The sequence below is a fragment of the Cajanus cajan genome, chromosome 2 (assembly GCF_000230855.2).
Source record: "Cajanus cajan strain Asha chromosome 2, NIPB_CcT2T_4, whole genome shotgun sequence".
NCBI lineage: Eukaryota > Viridiplantae > Streptophyta > Magnoliopsida > Fabales > Fabaceae > Cajanus > Cajanus cajan.
Genome location: NC_138518.1, coordinates 3032712 through 3057933, shown reverse-complemented (window position 1 = coordinate 3057933; position 25222 = coordinate 3032712). Strand labels below are relative to the sequence as shown.

General features: G+C 32.3%; 2 protein-coding genes across 2 annotated transcripts; one reads left to right on the top strand and one right to left on the bottom strand.

Moving 5' to 3' along the window:
- Positions 1 to 13994: 13994 nt before the first annotated feature.
- Positions 13995 to 16751, bottom strand: LOC145954097 (cytochrome P450 82A3-like). The gene is made up of 2 exons (XM_083067810.1): positions 15669 to 16751; positions 13995 to 14837 (listed from the first exon to the last, which is right to left on the bottom strand). The coding sequence occupies exons 1-2, from the start codon at positions 16617 to 16619 to the stop codon at positions 14208 to 14210; spliced, it is 1581 nt and encodes a 526-aa protein (XP_082923936.1). The 5' UTR covers positions 16620 to 16751; the 3' UTR covers positions 13995 to 14207.
- Positions 16752 to 21060: 4309 nt separating this feature from the next.
- Positions 21061 to 22074, top strand: LOC145954079 (uncharacterized). The gene is made up of 2 exons (XM_083067757.1): positions 21061 to 21712; positions 21815 to 22074. Exons 1-2 carry the CDS (start codon positions 21061 to 21063, stop codon positions 22072 to 22074), a joined length of 912 nt encoding a protein of 303 aa, XP_082923883.1.
- Positions 22075 to 25222: the final 3148 nt, after the last annotated feature.

Below are 25222 nucleotides of genomic sequence, written 5' to 3'. Positions count from 1 at the left end.
AACAATTATTAGATAAGTAAGTTGTTTTAAAAAAACTACTTTATTTTATTTATCATTACATTTTATTTTAAAATATAATAATGATGTCCTTTTATCATTAGGGCTATGGAAGGATACCATATGCTTAAAGGTTCAAAGTTGAAGAAAAAAATGCTTTGGGTCTCTCTTAAAGTAAGTTATTTTAGTAATGATATTTTTTCTAAGGTATTTTCTTTTGAATTACCATTACTACTAAAATTGGTTTTTATATTCTTTTTGTAGTCTCATAAGCAAAAAGGAAACTATGAGTGCGGATACTATGTAATGAAGGCAATGCATACTATTGTTGATTCACAAATAGTATATGGGTGGACTGAAGTACGTTTTAGAATTTTAAAATTTTTTATTTTAAGTTTGCATTTTATCATGTTTTAAGAGTTACTTCTAATTGTTCTAAATTTTCTTAATAGATATTTATAGATCGATCACCATTGTCGCTAGAAGATATAAACACCATTAGGGAGCAATGGACTACATTTTTCATTGAAACATTGGCTAGCTACGAGTTATGATTATAGTTTTACTCATTTTGTAGTTTAGGATGTACATAATTTGTAAGTTACTTTGATTACATATATGGTTGACATTTACCAACTCTTGCTATTTGTATGTAATTTGGTATATTAAAAATATATGAATTGTCTAGTATTTTATTAATTTGCAGGTTTTGTTCAGGGATCCTCCTAAAATAAGTCAAATATTTAAAAAAAATTAACAACTTTTAAAATCGGTCATGGCATGACCGATTTTAAAAGTGGGACTTTTAAAATCGGTCAACGATCGATTTTAAAAGTGCTAGTTTTCAAAATCGGCTCTTTTAAAATCGATCATAGAACCGATTTTAAAAGTCAAAAACGACCGATTTTAAAAGTGTTTTTTCCACTTGTGATATGTTGAAGTTTGAAAACTTAAATATTTGTGTTGTGGATAGTTGCATTTGTCACCTTTATGTGTTACCACATATTAATCTATTAAGGTTAGATATATCAATGCAATGAGACTATGATCAGTTCTTTTATATTAATTTGTATTTACAATTGTGTTGAGACTAAATTATCTCTAAATAATTATTAATAGTTTAAGGACAATTTATTTCACTAAACATTTTATTTGTTTTTTATTTAAAAATAGATTTTTTAATTTTGGATATAAATCATTTTTCTAATTTTTATTAATTTCTATTTAAGGACAAATTATCTTGATAGCCTAGTGGCTTGACATTGGTCACACTAGGCCAAAAAATACTATCCTAGATATAATTCAATCCAAGTTAGACTACCTTAAAGACACTATAAGATTGATCTGTTTGACGACTCTAATTATTATATAATTTTATTATAATGTTATAGTATTTCTTTCGTATGTAAGTGTCGGTCTTAATTACATGATTTTAAACACCTTCATAATTAGCGGTGTAAATAGATCGAGTCAAGTCAATTTTAATCTAATTTTTTATCCAACTCAGTTAAACTTAATCACGTTGTGTTAGGTCAAATATGTGAGCTTTTTTAAAAAAAAAATGACCCAACCCTATAGACACCCAATTTCGTCCGGGGGCATACAAACAAGGAAATAGACCTCTGTTATGAAGGGAAGTGTAACATCCTAAAATTTAAATATAATATTTTTATATTATTCTTAAAATAGTAATCAATTTTTTATATTTTAAGAACAAATAGAAAATAAGTTTGATATTTATAATACATTAAAATTTTATTGTCAAAATTTTCAGAAATTAAAATGGAAATAAACAATATTTAATTCAACAAATTATGTTATTTTAGAATAATACTCTAATTATAAATTATATATATATATATATATTTAATGAACATTTGGATTATTATATATAAATACATAAAATATTACAAATTTTTTTCATTTTCCGGAATTTCTAATGATTTTCAAAAAAAAAATGTGGTGCAATAAATGCACGGATAAGCAACGCAGGGATAAGCAACGCAGCTCAGAATCTTATCTCGTGAAATCAAATCAATTTCAATATTATCTCTAAGTAACTAAAGGTACAAATGGAGGTGTAACTGAACGAATTTATATTAATTTTACCATTACATTATAAATATGTAATCATTACTTTGTATGCTATAAATAGGCATCAGTTGTGGTAATTTTGAGACACACAAAACTCAGATACAAAACTGACGGAGTAGAAAGAAAAAAAGAGAGAAGAGAGAAAGAGAGAAGGAAGAAAAAGAGGAAGTAGCGGAGTGAGAAAATAAAATTTACACAACTACATTTCGATAAACCTACATTTCAAGGTAAGGGGGAGGAGAACTTTGTTTCTTTAAAATTTTATCTACTACTATGTTTATTTATTTATGTTATTTTCTTTGTACATTTATCTAGTGAGGTGTCCCTAACCTCATTTATTTGCTTAACTTATAATTATTTTTATCCATATTAATTATTAAGGTGTTTATATTTTATATTACTTAATTATTTTATAATGATTGTCATATTTATTTATATCATTGGTACTCTTAATGTATTCTTTTTACGTAACTATATTTATTGTAAATATGTTTATAATCAACTATGATATAATTGTGAATTCTTGGACTCGTCTTTTTGTTAATTTCTTTTACGTATTTATGAAGATAAATATTGTTCTATGGCCATAGAAGATAAAATTTGAATTATTTGTAGCTGGAGGTTTTACCTTGGGGATTTAAATGAGTAAGAAATGAAAGTGAAATATCCTATTGTTGGTTAAGGTGAAATATCCTTTTATTGATTGATATTATGATGATGCTCATTTATCCTGACTAGTCATTACAAGTATAATTCAAATTTTAATGTTAATCATCATTAATATATTTTTTTTATTAATTATTGCTATGCATATTATGTGATTATAAATATTTATTTGAAAATTGTTCTCACTCCTTATATTTCTTGTGTAATATAATCATAAAAATAATTAAATAAATATAGATGGATGTTCCACCATTCGAGCTCCTTTTCCTTCAGCTGTGACACCCTTACTACCCCAACATATATATTGTAATAATAAAAACTTATAAATAAATTTTTTTATTTCGGTAAAAGGGTTCACATGAGAATCTTAAAAATTATCCTTCAATAACCACAATAACAAAAATGAAACGCAAGAGTTTTCAAATTATTTTCAAAAATAACATTTACAATAAAAACATATGTTCTAAAAAATCCTTTGCCCCGATGTCACAATATCAGAGCATCCCGACAATTCAACCGTTGGCATTCTAGATACCACTCGTAGCCAGATCTTCCTCACCTAAAATATCCACAAATCGCACGGTGAGAAAAGAAAACATCTATATATATAGCACATAAGAAAACACAATATATTATCTCATTATAATTTAATATTCATAAATATTTCAACATATCGTATTTCAATCAATCATGCATTGTCATCACGTCATAATTCTCAATCACACCAATCATCACAAATCTTGCACTTCACATTATGCCAAGGTCACGCTACCCATTTAGCAATCTCGGGTCGTGCTCACCCCTGATATAACAATGTGCCAAGGTTACGTTATCCCTATCCTAGGGTCGTGCTCACCTCTGACATGTTAACCAAGGTCACGATACCCACGTAACAATCCAGAGCCGTGCTCACCCTTGATATAACACTGTGCCAAGGTCACGTTACCCCTAACCTAAGGTCGTGCTCACCCCTAACATGTTAACCAAGGTCACGATACTCATGTAACAATCTCGGGCCGTGCTCACCCCTGGTCATAGGTGTGAAGAACCACAACCACATCTCATTCACATTCCACACAACATCTCATAGTTTAATTCCATACACATATCAGATAAGTCCAAAATAATGGGTTTCATACATATCAAGCAATTCACGTTTAAATCAACAATTTTTATCAAATAATATAACAATGATATTCATAAATTAATATAATAATAAATAGAATTAGCAATTTAATGTAATTTCAGCATAACAGTAAAAACCCCCAATTGTTCCAAAACCTAGCTCACAAGCACTTTTCTACAATTTCATTCTCTCTCCCGGATCATCATTCTTTCAATTTAAATACATATTTCTAATCCTCAACACATACGGAATCTAATGGTATAATTAATTCCTCAAACAGAAATAATCCAATTTTTTCAAAACCTAACCTACAGGCACTTTTCTATAATTTCGTTCTCTCTCCTAGAGCATCATTTTTACAAACAAATCATATATTTGTTGTCCTAAATATATACAGAATCAAATAATGTCAATAATTCTTCAAACAGAAATAATTCTAAAATTACTCATAATCCTAAGGGGTTTTTCCTCTACCCAATTCTCTCATGTAACTCTATATATAAATAATTTCCCTTTTCCCCCGTACCTGGATATGAAGAAGCTGAATCTAGATATGTAGAAGCTGAATCTACACTAGATCTAGTTGATCTCCCTCGTTGGGTTCCCCTCGGTCTGAAGCAGAAAGTAGAGGAAAGAAGAGAGAGACCAGAAGAAAAGAAATCAGAAATGAGAGGTGTGCTTTTTGGGAGTGGCAAACAGCTCTATTTATAGGCTTTTTACACCAGAACGGCCCGTTCCAAATCCGGAACGGCCCGTTCCAGACCCTTAAACCATGGCTAAAAATCACATCTAGAACGGCCCATTCCAAAACCAGAACGGCCCGTTCTGGTGTGCATTAATTACACCCAACGGCCATAATTTTGGGAACGTCCCGTTCCAAGCCCGTTCCCATTTAGGGTTAATGGCATATTTAATAGTCCGGAACGGCCCGTTTCATCTTGAGAATGGCCTGTTCTGGGCTATTAACTCACATACAATTTGGTAGTTTGGAACGACCCGTTCCAATTCCGGAACAGCCCGTTCCAAGTTACTAAATCACATACCTTTTGGTAGTTTGGAACGGCCCGTTCCAATTCCGGAACAGCCCGTTCCAAGCTACTAAATCACCCCTATCTCCTTTATAAAATTACCAAAATACCCTTAATTAAAATAAAATAAAATTGAAATAAGAAAAATGGGGTGTTACAATTCTCCCCTCCTTTAAGAAATTTCGTCCTCGAAATTACCTGAAGCAAATAAAAACGGATACGACGCTTTCATCTTCTCCTCTAGCTCCCAAGTAGCACTTTCAGGTGTAGCTCCTCCCCAAATAACTTTTACCAAAGGAATTTCCTTTCCCCTAAGTTGCTTCACCATTCGATCCTCGACTCTCATCGGGGTAGCTTCCACAGTTAGGTTCTCCTTAACCTCAAGATGATCCGACTCAATCACATGCGAAGGATCATAGATGTATTTCTGAAGTTGGGAAATGTGGAACACATCATGGAGATTTGACAGATTAGGAGGCAAAGCAATTTAGTAGGCAACACTACCGACTCTTTTAGGAATTTGGAAAGGACCAATAAATCGAGGAGTAAGTTTTCTGGATTTCAATGCCCTGCCAACCCCAGTCCACGGAGTGACTTTCAAGAACACATGGTCACCTTCTTGAAATTCCAAATCCTTCCTTCTCCTGTCAGCATAACTTTTCTGTCTACTCTGAGTTGTCCTCATCCTCTCTTGTATCAATCTAACCTTATCAGTGGTTTGTTGCATAATCTCAGGTCCTAAGATAACATTATCACCAGGCTCGCACCAACACAAAGGGGTCCTACATCTCCTACCATACAGGGCTTCAAAAGGTGCCATACCTATACTAGAGTGGTAAATATTATTATAGGTAAACTCTATCAAAGGTAAAAGACTATCCCAACTACCCCCTTGGTCCAACACACAGGCTCTAAGCAAATCCTCTAAAGATTGAATAGTCCTCTCAGTCTGACCATCAGTTTGAGGGTGGTAAGCTGAACTAAGTCTAAGTTGGGTCCCCAAAGCTCGTTGTAGACTCTCCCAAAACCTAGAGGTGAATCTAGGGTCTCTGTCTGAAACTATGCTAGATGGTATCCCATGCAATCTCACAATCTCATCAATATACAGTCCAGCCAATCTCTCTAGAGAATACCTAATGTTAATAGGTAAGAAATGTGCACTCTTAGTCAACCTATCAACTATAACCCAAATGGAATCATGCCCTCTCCTAGTCCTAGGCAAAGCAACTACAAAATCCATAGAAATGTTATCCCACTTCCACTCGGGTATACTCAAAGGCTGAAGTAGTCTTGAAGGTTTCTGATGTTCTATCTTAGCCTTCTGACACACTAAACAGGCACTCACAAATTCAGTTATATCTTTCTTCATCCTAGGCCACCAAAATATCTTTCTAAGGTCTTGATACATCTTAGTTGCCCCTGGGTGAAAACTAAGCTTGCTCCTATGACCTTCCTCTAGGATCAAACGTCTAAGTGTAGGGTCACTAGGCACGCACACTCGATCTTTAAATCTTAACACTCCATCTACACCCAAGGTAAATTCTCCTCCAACACCTTGTCCTATAGCATCACGTCTAGCCACTAGAAATGAATCCACTAACTGTGTTTCTCCAATTTCCTTCAACAACTCACTAGTCACCCAAGTCATACCTAGTCTCACACTACTAGGGGTCACCTCACAAGTCAAACTCAAGTCTCTAAATTGAGCCAAAAGGTCCATCTCCCTAATCATAAGAGAAGACAAATGCAAAGATTTCCTACTTAAAGCATCAGCCACCACATTGGCTTTGCCCGGATGATAACTAAGATCAAAATCATAATCCTTAAGGAACTCTAACCATCTGCTTTGCCTCATATTTAATTCCTTTTGGTCAAATAAATATCTAAGACTCTTATGATCACTAAACACCTCAAATTTTGAACCATACAAATAATGTCTCCAAATCTTAAGTGTGAATACCACAGCTGCTAATTCAAGATCATGGGTGGGGTAATTCTTCTCATGTATTTTCAATTGCCTAGATGCATACGATACGACCTTTCCCTCTTGCATTAACACTCCACCCAAACCCATCTTAGAAGCGTCACAATAAACCACAAAAGTCTTACTAAGGTCAGGCAACACTAAAATAGGTGCACTAGTCAACTTCTCCTTAAGAGTTCGGAAACTATTCTCACATTTACTATCCCATACAAACATAACTCCTTTCCTAGTTAAATTTGTCAAGGGTAATGCTAACTTAGAGAATCCCTCTATGAACCTTCTATAGTATCCAGCCAATCCAAGGAAGCTCCTAATCTCACTAACTGACTTAGGTGTCTCCCACTTAAGTACCGCCTCAATTTTAGATGGATATACTGCTATACCCCCACTTGAAATCACATGTCCTAAGAAACTCACTTCCTCTAGCCAAAAGTCACACTTAGACAACTTGGCATAAAGTTGTCTCTCCCTGAGGGTTTGAAGAACTACCTTTAAGTGTTCCTCATGTTCCTCTTTAGTCTTGGAATAAACTAGTATGTCAACTATGAAGACAACTACAAATTTATCCAAGTACGGATGAAAAATTCGGTTCATGTAATCCATAAAAATTGCAAAAGCATTTGTTACACCAAAAGGCATTACTAGATACTCATAGTGTCCATAACGAGTCCTAAATGTTGTCTTAGGTACATCCTCATCCTTAACTCTAATCTGATGGTACCCCGATCTAAGATCAATTTTACTAAATACACAAGCACCCACCAACTGGTCCATAAGATCATCTATCTTAGGCAATGGATATTTATTCTTAATGGTTACCTTGTTCAACTGGCGATAATCTACACACAATCTCATGTTACCATCCTTCTTCTTAACTAATAGTACGGGTGCTCCCCAAGGTGATACACTAGGCCTCACAAACCCCTTCTCCAACAAGTCTTCTATTTGTTTCTTAAGCTCCACTAACTCTACGGGTGACATTCTATAAGGTGCATTAGAAATAGGTCCTGTTCCTAGTACTAAGTCTATGGAAAATTCTACTTCTCTTCTAGGTGGTAAGCTAGACATATCATCAGAGAAGACATCCGAAAAGTCACATACAACAGGCAGTTCATTCACCAAAATATTACTCTCAGAATTCAAAGATGCTAACAACATGTACACTTGAGCATCCTCTTGTAAAGATACCTTAACTTGGTTGGCAGTCAAATAATCCTTACTCACTTTTTCAACAGGCTCACCAAAGACAATAGATTTATCAGCACAATTCAAAAGGACATGATTGGAAGATAACCAGTCCATACCCAGAATAACATCTAGCTGACTTAGAGGCAAACAAATTAAGTCAACTATAAAATCTCTACCATTAATAATCAAAGGACACTTTAAACAGACATCAGAAGTAGACATTGAGTCACTAGTTGGTGTCTCTACTATTAATTCAAAAGACAAGGAAGAAACAGGTAATTTTAATTTGGACACACACGCATGTGATATAAAAGAGTGAGTCGCACCAGAGTCATACAAAACAATTAGAGGAGTTCCATTGATGAAACATATACCCTGGATTAAGTCTTTGGATTGTGAAGCTTCAGCACCACTCAAGGCAAACACCCTTCCTGTCGCTCGAGGTTTGCTAGCACTCCCCCCAACCTCTATTGTCTTGTTCTTGGGGCAATCACGAGCTTTGTGTCCCTTCTCTTGACATTTGAAGCACATTATTTCTCTAGGCAACGAACATTCATATGCCCTATGACCTGGCTTCCCACAATTGTAGCAGTTGTTGTGTGAAACAGAACCCACACTTCCTCCTCTAGAAGTTTGGCTAGCCGTGGGAACTTGGCTTCTTTGTTGCATAGAACCTTGATTATTCACCTTAGAACTCGAATTCCCGGAAAACTTGGTGTAAGGTTTACCCTTACTAGATGACCCAAACTTATTATTCCTCATGGTTCCTCCACTCTTATAATGAGTTACCCTAGCACGGTTATCGTCATCATATACTCGGCACTTGTTTACCAATTTGTGATAGTGAGTGATCCCTTGATAATTAAAAACTTGTTTAATCTCAGGGCGAAGACCACTCACAAACTTCACACATTTGTCCTTCTCATTGCCCACACCATCATACATGGGACAAAATCTGACCAAGTCTTCAAACTTAGTCACATACTCAGCCACAGAATCATCTCCTTGCTTCAATTCAAGGAATTCCACCTATTTCTTATGTCTTACATCTCGGGGAAAGTATTTCTCCAAGAATAGCTGCTTGAAATTCTCCCAATTCACTTGGGTACCTGCAGCTATCATTCTTTGTAAAGTACCTTGCCACCAGATGCCAGCCTCACCAGAAAGCATGAAGGCAGCCAAAGTCACCTTCTGTATCAAAGGACATCCCATAGCTTGGAATATCTTTTCAACTTCAAAAATCCAGTCAGCAGCTCCATCAGGATTATAACCCCCACGGAAGCTTGGTAGATTATTTCGCTGGAATCTCTCCAGCCCATCTACCTCTGGTTGTTGGTTCATATTACCCAGAGCCTGAGCCATCGCTTGAAGAGCATCAACGATTGCACGATCGTTCCTACCTCCTGCCATTACTTTTCTGATCACCAGAAAAGTTACCAATTATACTATAAGTAAACAACCAACTTAATCAATCATAGTACTAACATATCAACAAATTCTACAATCAAATCATTCCATCAATTATCTACCAAACAAGCATAGTAGACTCACAACTCACGGCCGATTGGATCAACCTTCTCTGATACCACTAAATGTGACACCCTTACTACCCCAACATATATATTGTAATAATAAAAACTTATAAATATATTTTTTTTATTTCGATAAAAGGGTTCACATGAGAATCTTAAAAATTATCCTTCAATAACCACAATAACAAAAATGAAACGCAAGAGTTTTCAAATTATTTTCAAAAAATAACATTTACAATAAAAACCTATGTTCTAAAAAATCCTTTGCCCGATGTCACAATATCAGAGCATCCCGACAATTCAACCGTTGGCATTCTAGATACCACTCGTAGCCAGATCTTCCTCACCTAAAATATCCACAAATCGCACGGTGAGAAAAGAAAACATCTATATATATAGCACATAAGAAAACACAATATATTATCTCATTATAATTTAATATTCATAAATATTTCAACATATCGTATTTCAATCAATCATGCATTGTCATCACGTCATAATTCTCAATCACACCAATCATCACAAATCTTGCACTTCACACTATGCCAAGGTCACGCTACCCATTTAACAATCTCGGGCCGTGCTCACCCCTGATATAACACTGTGCCAAGGTCACGTTATCCCTATCCTAGGGTCGTGCTCACCCCTGACATGTTAACCAAGGTCACGATACCCAGGTAACAATCCAGAGCCGTGCTCACCCTTGATATAACACTGTGCCAAGGTCACGTTACCCCTAACCTAGGGTCGTGCTCACCCCTGACATGTTAACCAAGGTCACGATACTCATGTAACAATCTCGGGTCATGCTCACCCCTGGTCATAGGTATGAAGAACCACAACCACATCTCATTCACATTCCACACAACATCTCATAGTTCAATTCCATACACATATCAGATAAGTCCAAAATAATGGCTTAGTCTTGAATGTGCAAACACACGAACTTAGACACTTACAGATTGAGAGAAGAAGATTGAGAGAAGAATGAAAGAAAACAAAGGGACGCGCGCGGGAAGTGAAAAGAACGTTGCTACTATAGTGACTAATTTACGTCGGACATTGGGGGATCCGACGTAAATTAGTCAGTCAATATTTACGAAACTGCCACCGCGTTTTTATAACGTCAGGGTTTCACTTTTCTAACATAAAATGAGTGACGTAATAACCCATTTTTGTACTAGTGAAATAATAATGATGGAAACATCATCATGGTACCTGTGAAATTTTGATCAACTCGTGAAAATCTAATCTGAAGATATTCAATATTGGCGTGTTATTTTGTTGAAAAGAGTTGATTGTAATACCTGCTTTAATTCATTTGCCAATGAAAAGAACTTTATTCTGCTTCCTCTGCAATCTTGATGAACTAATAAAATTAGAAAATGTAAATAATAAGAATGAACTTAGGGCTTTGCAATCTTAAAGTTAATTAGTTTTGTAAATTAAAATATTAACTATATTGCACCTGAAACAAATATCTTAGCAAATAATTAAATTAAATAAATTTGGAAAAAGCTTACCAAATCTAAATTAATAATGGTCAGAGTAGACACCTGTAATTAAATTTGCATATTCACACGTTTAAATTTCAGTTAAAGCTGTTGTTAATTTCTATGATGTGTTAGTATTTGTTAATATCTTGATGTGGCTTCTTTGATGGAAGAGAAAGAAATTCAAGCATCAAACTCTGATGTTTTCATGTTTAATTAACAACTATAGATGTGCTTAAAAAGGAGATTAAGGAAACCAATGAAGAGCAAGCACTTGTTGAGCTGGCCAAGATAGAGGCTTTAAAAGACAGATAATGAAGCTCAAGAAAATAGGAAGCTCCCTTAAGAGTATACACGATCAATACATACAGATACAGTTACTGAGCAAACCAAAAAGCATACTCATCTGTTAGAGCAAATCCAATCATCGTGACCATTTTCGACAAGTTATTCTAAAATGCCAAATCCATTATTTTGATATAAGCAATTAAGCATTGTTTCAATTTAAGCACAAACTATAGTTTCAGATAAATCATCATTCCAAAGTGATGCCTTGTAAAAGCCTTGCATGAAGCATAAATTAATCCAATAATCAGTTATTATAACCTCTCCTCCAACAATGGCACGCATGTTACTCTAACTAAGCAATAGAAATCTATACGAAAAAGAGCTAGCATTGCAATAATCAAAATTTGTACAATTAATTTCCTATATGACAGCAACATTACACAGAAGCATAGTCTGAAGAAGTTAGTGTTGCTTTCTAACCACGAGAAGTATAACCGCTGCATTCAATGTTTTTCTAGTTTTATCAACAAATTAAGTAGAGGAAGGTTTCTTTAGTACTGATATGGATTACGAAGGAATTACTTGTAGATTTTCTTACGGAATTAAATTCACGAGAAATATTTCCTGGGGATATAAATTCACAAAAAAAAAAGTCCTCAATTAAATGTATAAAAAAAATTATTAAAAAAATGCTTGCGACATTTTTCTGCGGTTTATTAAAATAATGTTAAATATTTTCTGTCAATCTAGATTCGCAATAAAATCCTCAAAAAGTATACAAAATTACTCGCTCACGGAGAATAATCCTATCATTAACATGATGGCAGCAAATTCACAAAAAAAATTTCTGCTAACAATTTTTCGTAGGAAACTAGCAGGAAACCAGCACATTTCTAGTTGTGTGCTCTAAAAAGGGATATATTCATCATGTAATGTAGCTGTTGAAAAAATATATAAATTTGTTAAACACACTTTTAGTGGTGATTTAAATAGTTATTAGTATATATAATTTAAGTGAATAGTTAAACACCCTTTATTTTTAGTTATCATAAACAAACTTTTATTATTCGTTATAATTATCGGTAATATTTTTATTGACTTTGGATACATTAGCTATAATTTAATTGATGATAAATAGTTTAGAAACTATTTATATTGTCATTAAAAATTAAAATAATTACCCTAAAAGTATAATAATTATCATTAAAAGTAATTTTTGTGCAGTGATGGAAGACATTGATGATGATAATTCATCATGCAAATAGTGATACGTATACTAACATACTATATAAAGAAATATAAAGAAATAATATAATCTCATGATAAAGTTATATAATAATTTATATAATCTTTTATTGTTTCGCTATATTACTTAATTTACTTTTTTTTTTGTTTTTTCTCTCTTATTGTTCCTTGAAAATATATATATAAATAAATTTTTAAATTTTATGACAATGTTTTACAATTAATAAAAAATTCTTTAGTTCCCTAATGGTGTGTTTGAATGAGAAATTTTACAAATTCAAGGAATTTGAAATTCTTGGTATTTGAATTACTTTGATTTCAATTTCTATCATTCTTAAAATATTTTGTTTGGATAAGTCAATTCAATTTTTTTAAAATTTTAAATTGTTAATTTGGATATGATAATTTGATTCTATCATGATAAAATTGATTTTAAAAATATATTTATATGTTGAGATTTTTAAATAAAATTTTATAAAAATATTTAATAATTTTAAATATTTAATAATTTTAAAATTAATATTAGATAATATTTAATATTTTTTAAAGTATTTTTAAATATTCAATAATTAAAAATATGAAGATATAAGATAAAATATATAAGTGAAATAAGGGGAAAAAATATGAGGAATTTCAAATTCTTACCTTTTTGGGAGAATTTGAAATTCTACTATTTCAAAGATTTTCACAAATATTTAGATTTCAAATTTTTTTGTAAATTCTCCATCCATACAAAGTATTTCACCTCAAAGAATTTAAAATTCTTCAAACAAATGAATTACTCCATTAAAATTCCTCATCCAAACATACCTTAAAGTTATTTTTTTTTAATTTAATACGTATTAATTTAAGTGCAAAGCAAAATAAATATGTAAGTATATAATTAATGTTTTATTTAACATAACTACATGATACAATTAAAATAAACCACATTCAATTATAAATTATTGAAAAAGCGTTGTGAAACACGGCTAGAAAAATAAGAAGCAACAATTTTCATTAAAAAATTATTCTCTGGGATTTATCTTATTTATAAAAAAAAAACTAAATAATGGGTTTAGATGAGTCGGATGAATACTGAGTAGAGTAGTCTTGTAAACTCTTTAGATTTTTTTTTTTATTAAAAATGTCATGCACGTGAAGGGAAAACACTCTTAACGTGAATGTGTAACTTTGAGATGGATCGAGTTAGTTAGATTTACGGATCAATCTCAACTTACTTACATTCCTACTCATATCATTCCATTCACATAATTCAAAACACCCTAAAAAAACGGGAATAATGCTCAAGTCCTTTTTTCTGTAATATTCTTAATCTATTACAAGCAAATTAATACACTAACACAAATAAACTCGTAGCAAGATCATATTATTTGTTTCATGACAATTAAATGACGATGATACATCTAGCGAGCTTTTGCAAGGAACAAAACTATCACATGGTTACATAACATTTTCAAAGGAAGACACGATTTAACATACAATTGACCACAAAGCATCACATTATTTGACATCAAAGTATCAAACAATATGAATCACACACAGACCACACGACTAACATAAGGATTATAAAGTTTCATAATAGTTGGGAGTGAGACGTGGCTTAACCAAAATCTCAAGTGGAGTGGCTTTAGTATTCGTGAATCCAAAGATTTCAGTCATATCAGGAGATTCAGTTGATGGATTCAAAATGTCAAAGGAGTGCAAGAAATTAGCCAGAGCGAAATGAGCCATGTTTAAGCCAAGGGACATTCCAGCACAGATCCTTCTTCCGCTTCCAAACGGTAAAAACTCATAATTGTGACCCCTAACATCAACATCTTTATGAGTAGTAAGAAATCTTTCTGGTTTGAATTCCAATGGATCCGACCAGACACTAGGGTCTCTATGAATCTTCCACAAGTTTGGCATTAGGCGAGTTCCCTTTTTGATGTGATAGCCACCTAAAATACAATTCTCTATAAATTCACGAGGTGATGAAAAAGGTGCGGGTGGATACAATCTTAGTGTCTCTTTAACTATAGCTTGAAGATACACCAGTTTACTCATATCTGACTCTTTTATAAATCCATCTATGCCAATTTGAATATCAATTTCTTCTTTAGCCTTTTTCAATACATGAGGATTTCGCAATAGCAAACAAAATGCCCATGTAAGAACAACAGCAGTTGTATCAGTTCCGCCCAAAATCAACTCCTGTAAATAATAAGTTCTAACTTTATCAGAAGAGTAGTTTAATTATCTAAGAAAAATAAATAAAATGGAAAATTATATATTATATTCAATCTTTATCATGATAAAATTTCCTTTATGTCCTAATTTTACCTAGTATTCTCGACATATAATTAGTATTTAATTATTAAATATAAAAAATACATACGTAACTAAGAAACTAGTTACATGTACCAATTTTATATTTATACCTGCTTTTATATAAAAGTATTCATTGTCAACTTCCAACTTTCTTCTTATAGTTCACAAAAGCCACTATATTGGCCACCACACGAGATTCTTAGGTAATGTTTATCTTAATTTTTTATATTTTAAAAATGTTATATAGCTAATATTAAAATTAAATACTTTAAATGAAACTTAAATTATATAACATATTAATTAATGCTATAAATATAAAGCTAGAAGATTGTATTATACAAAATAAAAAGAAGAAGAAGAAGAAAATACTAGAAGTCCAAAATAAATTCAACCAGTCCCCATGTTAATCCCTGTTTTACAGGTTTGAATGTCATAAAAATGAAATTTCACTAACTCTTTCAGAATTCACACCGTATTATTACTAGTATAAAAAAAGTAAAATAAAAAACACTTTGTACTTCTGCATATTTTTAAAACATGTAAAAATAATATTAATTAAAATTGATGATTAATAATCAGCAATTTGAACAATTTTTTGAGTAGTTATTAAAAATAAAATGAGATATATATAAAAGTTATAAACATAAAATTGTATTAAAAGAAAAATTATCTACACCAAAATAAGCATAATGGTAAAGATATAGTAGTGCTTACCAAGGATGTGGCTTTGCATATGGTATCAGCATCAAACCCCTCAATCTGTGCACCATTAATCTTAGAAATCATGACGTCCATGAAGTCACGTTCTCTTTCATCCTTTTCACCCAAAGCCTTCTTTTCTTGGTGTTCCACCAACCACTCACTCAACAACTTGTCAATTTCCTTAGCGTTTGCTTTCATGGCCTTCTCATAACCCCCCAAATCCAACCCTCTCAAACAAGGAACCCCATCAGCCACCGTGAAAGTCCCCATCAACCGCATGAACTCCCCTATATTCTCCATAAACCTTTGCGCTTTCTCTTTCCCTTCCACATGGGTTACCCCGAAATACCTCTTCCCAACCACCATTCGCACAACCATGTTGAAAGTCAAATGTGACAACCATTGTTTCATTTCCACCGACACGTAGTTACCCTCGTTCTTTTCTCTGCACCAAACATCGTAAAGCTCCTTGATCGAGGTTTGAACCTCGGAGACACGAACGTGGCTCAGTTGCTCGATTCGGCGATTGGAGAGAAACTCGAACGTAACTATTTTACGTAACTCGCGCCAATATGTCCCGTACGGTGCCAAACCAACAAATGCTTGGTTGTACGACATGAGTTCAACGGCAACGAGTTTAGGGCGAGAGGAAACGGCAAGGTCGTTTTTGGTGAACAATTCCTTCGCCATTTCCCAGTTGCTGAGAACCAAAGCGGGTTTGACACCGAGCTTGATGGTGAATAAGGGTCCATACTTATCAGCCAAATCACCCAACGTTTTATGGGGTGTTTGTGAACTATTCAACAATTTGAGGTGACCTAGTATTGGCCATGCACCTGCAACTAGTGGAGCTTCTTTACCTTTAGATTTTTTCCATACAAACAAAAATAACAAGATTAGAGAAAGGAATGCAATGGCACTAGTGGTAGTGTTTAGGTTTAGGCAATTTAGGAGAAAGTCCATTTTTGCTAGCTATTTTGCAATACACTGCAATTGCAATTTGAAACCCTTCTCCTTTCTTCATTTATAGGTATCTGATGTATCTAGGATAGGGTCATGGCCGATTGGTTTGACCAATATGACGCCATTTTTTAGACCATTCATCAAAATTGTACTTGGAATCATCAGAGAATTCAAAATAATGGTTTTGTGTGTATATCAATAACTTATAATTCTATGATTTTATTAATAAAAGAGATATTCTTTTTTTATTATTTTTTACTTTTTATTTTTTAACTAATTTTTTAATTATTATTACACTTTAATTAATTTTATTTAATTATTTAAATGTTTTAAAGTTAACTACACAAATTTTTTATTTTTTTATCTTTCATTTACTTTTTAATAATATTTTATGAGGAGTGTCTCATTTTCACTTGTTAAGATAAATAGACAGAATTAAGAATTATGGCATCGTTTTGCCTGTGTATACAGTTCTATTATAATTTTAAAATTGCCAATATTGTAACTTGATCTGCAAGGATAAGATGCTTCTACTGCTCTACATATTTGAGACAAAGACGTTGACTGCGATTTGATTTCTTTTCTTTTTCAAACTTGGCTACTCACTCTTTTGGAACCGTTAATAATGTATTATAAAAAGCAAAGATCGTAATACAGAAGAATGGATAAACCAAAAAGTAGAATTATTTACTAAAATTATATTACTTAATTTGTTAAGATAAACAAAGTAATTAATTTTAATTGATAACCATAAATTTAATTTTTTATATATTTTCAAAAATTACGCCTATACTATTTTTTTAATTAATATCCATGTCTTTTAATCAATTCGAATGTATATTTTTTTAAAATTTTATAATTAATATATTTTACTAAATTAAGAGATTACATCATTACATCTTAATTAAAATTATATTAATTTAAAAATAATTAATATATGACCGAATATGAATTTAATTTTGTATAAAAGAAATAATAATGAAGAAATATTAAATTCAAATATCAAAATTATCTTACTTTTTAAAAATTAAATGAATTAGTATATATATATATATATAATTTTCTTATTAATACTTTTGGGATACTCGCTTTTAGAATTTTTTAGTTTTTTTAGTTTTTTTTATTTTTTTTATTTTTTTTTTAACTTCAGCCAAGTATTGTATTATGAACAGTCAAGATCAGAACCTTGGTGGCCAAGGATACTTGATCAGCAAGGATAAGGTGGCCTCCACGTGATGAGAACAAGACAAACACACTGGAGTCAGTATTGCGTGTGACGTTTACACTTTGTGGAACAGTAAAAATAAGATAATATTTTCATTTTAATGAATAAAAATAGAACGAAAAAACAACAAATCGTATAATTTTCATACTAATTAAAAAATTCAGCTCAAAGTTTTAAACATTTCAATAGATTATTTTTATTAACATAAAATTATTTATTGCCAATATTATTTTTTATGTTATAAAATTTTGTTTAAATTGAAAAAAAATAATAACTAAAATCAATGAATTCTATTCTCCTAAATCGTTGCTTTAACTTTATCACGCATACAGATAATTGTGTTAAAATAAAGAAAATTAATGATATTCTTACATATTTATTCTACCATGCAGGCAATGAAAATAATAAGAATTAAATTTAAAATTTATATCTTTATGAGTTAAAAAAGTGTGTATTGATTTTAAATTTTTTATCATAATTAAACTTTAAAAATTTATGTATACAAGACTTTTACATAATTTTTTTATACATAAGAGATATAAAAAGAAGAAAATTTAATGTGAAGTAAAGTAATATAACAATAGAATAGAAAAGCATTATATAAACGAGTTGAGGAAAAACTTTTCTTCTGTTAAAAGAAAAAAAAAGTTTGGCAATTAATTTTGATGGAATGGGCGATTATTTGGAGAGTTATTTAGAAAGTGTGAAAAGTTACAAGAGTGAAATTTATATTGAAATTTAAAAAAGGAGAAAAAATGGCTAAAAAGTAGTTTATAAGAGTAAAATAGTGTATGTTAAAAAGAAATATTCTTTTTAAAATTATTAGTAAAAATAAAAAAATGAAGAGGCATTTCGCGCCACTTTGTTTTAAAAAGAAATTAAAGCAAAAAAAAAAAGAGCAATATATACCAGTGGATAATTAATCGAAGGATGTAAATAATTTGTAGAATAATTTAAGGAATGATTAGAAAAATAAATTAGAATAAAAAAAGATGTGTACGCAAAAAAATTATATATATCACTTTATTATAGGCACGAATTATTAAATATGTATAGATGTATATGTAGAGATTATTAATGTTAAAGTTGATTCAATCAGTTGGTAAATATAGTAAGGTTAGATCATAAAAAATTTGATCAAGTAGTAGGCACAGATTCAGAATTTTAAGTAGTGAGAATAATATTTATATATAATTTGTAATAATAAATATATAATTTTATATTTTTTTAAATAAAAATATATATTTTAATTGTCTTTACGAGATTTTATATTTTAAAAATAATGAATAATTTTTTTTATTTTTAACATCTTCAAAATTATTTTTCTTTATATAAGTAACAAAACAGTCATTTAACAATTCATTTCTAACATTAAAATTGTCTTCTTTTTTTTTTTATAAAAAGAAATATAATATGAACTTGAATAAACCGTCAAGACTAAATTTACTTAATTATAATTAACATGACACACCATGCACACATATATAATTTTTTTAATTCACAACTATTTTTTAAAAATAAAAAAAGGAGTAAGGTAACAAATTATATTTAGGTACATTTTAAAAAATATTACAATTATAACTTTTTAATATACTCCTTTTAAAAAAGAAGATGTATTTTAATAAACCTCACATACATTTGATAACTCACATCCATTTATTTTTAAGAAAAATTAAGTTATCAAACTACATTTAGATGTAATTTTTTTAAAAGAAAAATATATTTCAAAAATAATATATTAATTTTAAATTTTTTTGCAACATAAAACATAAAAAGCAATGAAATACTTAATTTTTAACATAATAAATAATAGATTTTATTATAATATATATTGAGATAATAATTGACATAAAAAACTTAGTGAGGGCATTTGCCTCCACTTCTATCAACCTGGATTTGCCCCTGCTAAATAGCAGTAGATCATTTTGACTTGGGCCACTTAGTCCGATGAGCCAAATGACCTTAAGTTGGACTAACCTGATCAAAAAAAATTTAAAAAAATAATAATTAGGTTTAATTGAGATGATTTAATTGTAGTTGAGGCGATATAAGTTTTGAAAACAAAATGATCAAGAAAATAACCCAACTTAGATTGTTGACGTTTTAGGGTTGTTGATTTCATTAATATTGTTGAATTTTTTAGTTTATAAAATTTTGGAAAATTTTTGTTTATTTGTGTTGGATTTCAACATTTGAATCTATGAATACACTAGTACAAAAATGGCTTTTAAAATCGGAGATTTAAAATCGGTCATCAGGTAGCCGATTTTAAAAGTGATGCGGTGGCAATTTTGTAAATAATGTCATTACTTTTAAAATCGGCTACGTTATGACCGATTTTAAAAGTCTCTGACGCTACTTTTAAAATCGGCTCTTGAACAGCCGATTTTAAAAGTCTCACTTTTAAAATCGGCTCTAAATAGCCGATTTTAAAAGTATCACTTTTAAAATCGGCTCTAAATAGCCGATTTTAAAAGTATCACTTTTAAAATCAGTTATTGAACAGCCAATTTTAAAAGTAGTATCAGAGAATTAATTACACTATCTCTGCTCCTATTGCTCCATTCTCTACTATTTTGCTTCAATATCATATATTCTTCCTCTTTACTCTCTGGGACTCTCATCTGAAGTGTGTAGCTTCTCATTTTCTGGGACGAATACAACATTGAGGTAACATTTTCGTTTCATGCGTCTTATTTCGTTGTTTTTGGGCGAACTTTGAGTCTGGAACGGCCCCAGAACAACCTGTACTGCTTGCAGAATGGCCCGTACTGCAAGCAGAACGACCCGTTCTACAAGCAGAACGACCCGTTCTGCAAGCAGAACAGCCTGTACTGCTTGCAGAACGGGCCGTTCTGCTTGCAGTACGGGCCATTCTGCTTGCAGTACGGGTCGTTCTGCTTGCAGAACAGCCCGTTCTGGGGCCGTTCCAGACACTGAAGCAGTTTTAGGATTTTTTCTAAATTGGACCCCTTGTATGTATGTGTTATATATTTGTATTTTATTAATAATTTGTTATATAATTAATGTCTACCTAGTAATTTAGTGTTTAGAAAAATTAGGTGGTTTATTTGATTTTTATAAATTAGTATGATGTTATATTTATGCACATATTGAGTGAACCTTAGTTTCCCTTTTGAAATTTAATACAAATGATTAAAATAGTGAGATTAACGTTCATGGTCTATGTTTTTTTTTTTATGAAGAACAGAAGTTATGGATAAAAGTTGGTTATTGAATCGAAGTTGGATACATGCATCACGTATAAGTGATGAGTATGAGACTGGAGTAGAGTATTTTATTGAATATGTAATACGAAATGCTAATGATGATATGAATGGAAGGTTTTTTTGTCCTTGTGTTAATTGTTGTAATGCGACTCGCCTAGAACTTGATGTTATAAGAGAACATCTTTTGTGTGATGGATTTCTTAACAATTATACACGTTGGATATGGCATGGTGAAAATGTTGACATTCAAAGTGAATCAGTCGAAACTCAAACTCAAACATTTACACAAGAGATAGATATGGATGATCGGTTAGAGGAGATGCTTCGTGATGTTGGTCCAGAATCATTCAAGCATGCACATATGTATGAAACTATGTGCAACGATTTGGAGAAGTCGTTGTATCCAAACTGTAAAAAATTCACTAGACTTTCAGCAATATTAAGATTGTTCAACTTGAAGGCAAGAAATGGATGGAGTGATAAAAGCTTCACAGAATTGTTAGAGCTACTAAAAGAAATGCTTCAAGAGGGTAACACATTGCCTAATCGTAACTACGAGGCAAAAAAGGTGTTGTGTCCTATGGGTTTGGAGTATAAGAAGATACATGTGTGCCCAAATGATTTTATGTTATATCATGGTGAGTTTGAAGGGTTGCATCAATGTCCAAGATGTGGGTTGTCACGATATAAAAAGAAATAAGATGATTCTGATTATGATGTGAGCACTAAGGGTCATCCAGCGAAGGTTTTATGGTATTTGCCAATTGTTCCGAGATTAAAACGTTTGTTTGCTAATGCGGATGACGCAAAGCTAATGAGATGGCATGGAGATGAAAGGAAGTGTGATGGAAGTCTTAGGCATCCAGCAGATTGTTTGCAATGGAAAAAAATTGATTCTATGTTTCCAAATTTTGGCAAGGAGCCAAGAAATGTGAGGCTTGGACTAGCTACGGATGGAATGAATCCGTTTGGTAACTTAAGTACTAAGCATAGTTCATAGCCTGTTTTGTTGACAATTTACAATTTACCTCCGTAGTTGTGCATGAAACGCAAATATTTAATGCTATCTATGATGATTTCTGGTCCAAGGCAACCAGGAAACGACATTGATGTTTATTTAAGTCCATTGGTGGAAGACTTAAAGATGTTGTGGGAAGAGGGAATTGATGTGTTTGACGGGTATTCAGGTGAATTGTTCAGGTTGCATGCCATGTTGTTCTGCACAATCAATGACTTTCCAACATATGGAAACTTGTGCGGCTACAGTGTTAAGGGGCATAAAGCTTGCCCTATATGTGAAGAGGACACTTGTTACCATCAACTACTTAATTGGAAAAAGACAGTTTACCTTGGCCATCGAAGATTTCTTAAACCTAATCATCCATATCGAAGGTTAAAAAAAGCTTTTAATGGATTTCAAGAATATGACAGTGCTCCTACTGCATTAACTGGTGAGCAAGTTTATGAACGGGTGAAGAATTTAAATATGACACTTGGAAAGAAGGGAAAACAACTGAAAGAAAGAAGCATATGGAAGAAGAGGTCGATATTATTTGATCTTCCATACTGGAAAGTTCTTGATGTTAGACATTGCATTGATGTCATGCATGTTGAGAAAAATGTATGTGATAGTGTAATTGGCACACTTCTCATTATTCAAGGAAAGACAAAAGATGGACTCAACTCTCGTCTAGATTTGCAACTCATGGGAATACGACAACAATTGTATCCACAACCTAAGGGTAAGCGAACCTAGCATGTCACACATTGTCAAAAAAGGAGAAAACAAGTTTTTGTGAGTGCTTACATGGTGTCAAAGTGCCGCATGGTTACTCTTCTAATGTAAAAAGTCTAGTATCAATGAAAGGTTTGAAATTAGTTGGCTTGAAGTCTCATGATTGTCATGTACTAATGCAACAACTTCTTCCTGTCGCGATACGTGACGTTTTACCTAAAAATGTGAGACAAGTCATAACTAGGCTTTGCTTGTTTTTCAATGGCATATGCAGCAAAGTAATTGATCCACATAAGTTAGATGAGTTGGAAAATGAAGTTGTTCTAATATTGTGTCAATTGGAGATGTATTTTCCTCCTTCATTTTTTGACATTATGGTTCACTTAATCATCCACTTGGTCAGAGTGGTTAGGTTGTGTGGTCCTGTCTTTTTGAGATGGATGTACCCAATTGAGTGATACATGAAGATATTAAAAGGGTATGTGAAGAACCAACATCGTCCAGAAGCATCCATTGTAGAAAGGTATATTGCAGAGGAAGCAATTGAGTTTTGTTCTGAATACATGTCCCAAGCTGAATCAATAGGCATTCCTAAGACTCGTCATGAGGAACGAATTGCTGGGAAGGGTACGATAAGCACAAAATTGAAGAGCATTCCACGAGAAGAAGTGCTTCAAGCACATTTGTATATATTGAACAACACCGATGAGGTTCTTCCTTATTTAAATGCCCATAAAGACTTAGTGAAGACAAACAACCCTCGAATGCCTGAAAAATGGGTGTTGAATGAGCATAACAAGACTTTCACCGAGTGGTTCAAAAAGAATGTTGGGACAGATTTAAATGTTTCTGAAACTTTACAACGCCTAGCTCAAGGACCTAACTATGATATGTTTACTTTTTGTGGATATGACATTAACAATTACTCATTTTATACAAAGGCACAAGATGACAAAAGTACCATGCAAAATAGTGGGATTATGATAGTTGCTCAATCTATGCATTTCTCAACCAAAAATGATAAGAACCCTATCAAAGCGTCCATGTGCTATTTCGGAGTTATTGAAGACATATGGGAGGTCGATTACGGTCCATTCCGAGTACCTGTATTTAAATGCAAATGGGTTGATAGTAATAGTGGTGTCAAAATTGATGAATTTGGATTTACCTTGGTGGACCTTAATAAAGTTGGTCATAAAGAAGAGCCTTTCATCATGGCTATTCAAGTAAAGCAAGTATTTTATGTCACTGATCCACCTAATAATAGGTGGTCAGTTATTTTGCAAGGTAGGAGTAACAATATCGGTGACGAATTTGGGGATTCAATTGATATTATGGATACTCCTTCCTTCTCAACATGTCTGCCAACTTTTAATGAAAATGATGATGTGGACGACATACATGCCACTCGTGATGATCATCAAGAAGGAATATGGGAAAACATTCCAACTTGATGATATTTCCGAAATAGGTTATTATAATTTTGTATTTTTATTAACTTCTATTTTTATACTACATGTTATCAATTCAATTTATACTAATGACTTACAATTTATTTTTGTGTTAATAGGTAAATATGGATGAACCTCAAGACTCTACTTCAGGCTTTACACAGTCTACATCCTCTACACAATCTACAACCAAGAAGAATGTCAGAGGTCCCACTAGAATGAAAAATGTTGCAGCCAAATGCCTCAATGGAGAGAGGATACATGTTGATATAGATGAGATCACTGGGCAACCTACGGGGGATTCAGCTGCTCAATTTATGAGTATGATGGGGGTTCATGCTAGAACCAAGGTTTCTATTTTATTGCCCAGTTGGGATGAGGTAGAGGAGGTTGTCAAAAACCATATTTGGACAGATGTTTTGGTAAATTTTGTTTATACTCATTTTCATTATTAAATTTAATTAGGGTATCAATATGTATTAACTCGTTGTTAATTTAAATGTAGGAAACTTGGGACATTCCCAACATAGAGAGGATGAGAAGGAAGACCCTCTCCATTGTGGTTAAGAGGTGGAGGCAATATAAGACCACCCTCACAAACAAGTATATTTTTTGTGAAAAGAAAGGACAATTTCCTGGTGATAAAAATCCCACTATAGACCAAGAGACGTGGAACACATTTATAGAGTCTAGAATGAGTGTGGAGTTTTTGGTAAGTTAGGATTATATGCATTACCATTTGTGTAGTTGTGAATATTATATTTTACCCTTAATTTCATTATATGATACTTTTGTAGGAGAAAAGAAAGAAGGCACAAGAGACTCAGGCAAAGAATGAAACCTATGTTGTGATTTCTCGTGGAGGTTATGAATGGCTTAAGAAGAAGATCATGAAGGAGAAAGCTATGAAGCGCCAGACTAGACAAGATGACAGTATAGTTAGTGATCCTCCATCTCCACCT